The sequence below is a fragment of the Haliaeetus leucocephalus genome, unplaced genomic scaffold (genome assembly GCF_000737465.1).
Source record: "Haliaeetus leucocephalus isolate CR32 unplaced genomic scaffold, Haliaeetus_leucocephalus-4.0 Scaffold988, whole genome shotgun sequence".
Taxonomy (NCBI): Eukaryota; Metazoa; Chordata; class Aves; order Accipitriformes; family Accipitridae; genus Haliaeetus; species Haliaeetus leucocephalus.
This window is the reverse complement of record NW_010973424.1, coordinates 1-2,399: the sequence shown is the minus strand read 5'-3', so window position 1 is coordinate 2,399 and position 2,399 is coordinate 1. Positions and strand designations below refer to the sequence as shown.

The following is a 2,399-nucleotide window of genomic DNA, read 5'->3' as shown; positions in this document are numbered from 1 at the left end:
TGTCACGGCACGACCCGCCGCGAACGCGAGTGGGGCCTCAAAGCTAAGGGGAGACCCCCCCCCCCAGCCCCGGGGCTTGGTCAACCTCGGCCTGCGGCAGAGAAGCCCCGCCGGCTGACGGGGAAGTGACGTCAGAGAGGTGAGAGGGCGGAGTTCGTGAGGGAAGCGGCGGAGCCGTTCGTTGCCGGGTCGGGGCGGCGGGGCTCGGTCAACCTCGGGCCCCCCCCCCCCCCCCGCCCCACGGGAGACGACCAAGCCCACGGTCCCCTGGCAGTTTTTGTCTCAGCCGTGCGACCGGCAAGGGCAGCGCTGCTTTTGACGTCGGCTGTGTTGACTCGGTGCGTCACGCAGGCGTGTCTTGCGCAGCTGTGGGCGTCTCCCCTTTAGACAAAAAAAACCCCAAACCCTAGGTTTAAATTCACTGCGTTTCAGGCTGTTTCGTGAGTGGGATGCGTGGCACCAGAACGCAAAGTGTCGTGTGCCGTGGCAGACTGTACCCGTTAATCGGAAAGACTTTCGGGTTTTGGGGAGTCGGGCACGGGTCTCCCCGAGTTCACCCTTGCTGTGACCTCTCTTGACAAGTCTCTGGGCTCTTAAATTTCCAGAGAATTTGTTGGTTTAGGTGTGACCCCTGTTTTCGTCTCGCATTGAGAGAGCTGGGGTTGATATTTCGGAGCGGTGTATGTTCACCGCTGTGGAAAGCGGCATTGCAGGGGTTCCCAATGGACGCAAAACTGGTGAGGCCATTAAATACCAGTTCTGAATATCTTTACTTTTACCGGAATCTTTGTCTCATGTCCTCTAACCACAGGGACCGCAGGGAAATCAGCTATGCGAACTGCTCAAGAAAGAATAACTTGCTGGATTTATTAACTAGATTTTTATTTATTTTTGTACTGTTAAAAGTTTCTGCAACTTCTGAAGTTCAAGATAATTTCTGGCACAGGTTATACAATTGGTGCGGCTCACACATAACATGCCATAGCATCCTCCAAGGACAGTAATGAATTCACATGCTTCCCTGGTGGTAGGGTACCAAAGAGTAAATATAATTTGTACACCTGTCTTTCATGAAAGACTTTGATAAATATTTCTCGTAAAATCGACAACACAGCCGTAACTTTCTTTCCTATAAGGATATAAAAATGAGCTTTTGCCTTTACAAAAGGCATACGTATCCTGAACCTCACAAACAATACTCTGATTTTGTAAGCAAGACATCCTGAGGAATCTCCTCTACATAGTTTGAGTTATGGTTTAACCATTTTCGGAGCGTGCTCAGTACAGTCTACAAATATCATAGAACCCATTATGGCACCCATAGGAAAGCTAGGTTTTCAAAAGTGTCCGGTTAGACTAGCTGCTCTGCTTGAGACACCGTGGGCCCCTGCGGCTACAGCTGCAGCCGGGCAGGGCTGGTGTGGGTAGGTTGGGACACTTAGGAGTCTCAAGGGGGGCAGGTCAGAGGAAAGGGCTCCTCCTGAACAGACACTTTTGAAAATACTAGCCTGAACATCTTAGAAGTTACTGCTTTCTCAACAGATGTACACTTACAACCTCACTAAGGTTAAGAACAGTCGGTGTTCCTCTCTGAACAACTCCTCTCAGTCATCCTAGCAGGAGGATTACATCTCACATTCTTTTAGAATAACTTTCTCTCCACTTGGTGGGATCGTTTCGGTCCTTCTAGAAGAAGAGAAGCAGACATCCAAGCATAGTAATGCTCTACAAAAGGAAAACATTCTTCCCTACTCACGAGAGGAGTGGGGGGACTTGTGTAGCAAGTCACGATCTCCTCTGGAATACGAACAAATGTCCAGGAAACACATAAGCGTACTTTTGGCCTACCAAGGCCTCCAGAGGCTGCAGGAGGGTTTCAGGGCTGCTTGTTTTGCAGGGGGCTGGTGGGTGGAAGTGGGTGCAGAAGAAGAACCAGAGTCCTTAGGCACTGCTTGCGACCTCTGGAAATGGCAGATCAGCTTCATCCGCGTTTCTGTGTTTGCTGAATGGAGAGACAGGAATTGCAGAGCTTCCTTGAGGCACCAGGCATACCCTTCACAATAATCCTGCTGTAGGCTTTTGGCAGATGTTGCAAAAGCTGCAAGAGCAGAAGAGGAGAGAAGTGTTACACAGGGAGACTCAGGCTGGAGTTTTGCCTAAAAGTAAGGGCAGCAGGCATGACAGGGGGATGTACTCACCTCGGCTGTATTTCAGGTAGCTGACAGTCATCTCCAGGATGTCGGCTTTCTCCAGCTTGGAGTTGGGCTGGTGTCTCTGAAACTCCTTCTCCAGGAGCAGTTTCAGCTGCTCGATGCTGCTGTTAATCCGATCGCGACGCAGTTTCTCTACAATGGGTTTCCTGAGCTGTAACACAAAATGGGAAGAGGACAGTTAGCAGT

The 2,399-nt window shown here is 50.5% G+C and overlaps 1 protein-coding gene across 1 annotated transcript; it reads right to left on the bottom strand.

Annotated features, from left to right (window-relative positions):
- Positions 1 to 1,456: 1,456 nt before the first annotated feature.
- Positions 1,457 to 2,361, bottom strand: LOC104842252 (transcription factor HES-5-like; the record flags this gene model as incomplete). Its single annotated transcript, XM_010584476.1, has 2 exons — positions 1,457 to 2,098; positions 2,199 to 2,361. Coding segments are annotated over 2 exons (417 nt in total), but the record flags the coding sequence as incomplete, so codon positions are not given.
- Positions 2,362 to 2,399: the final 38 nt, after the last annotated feature.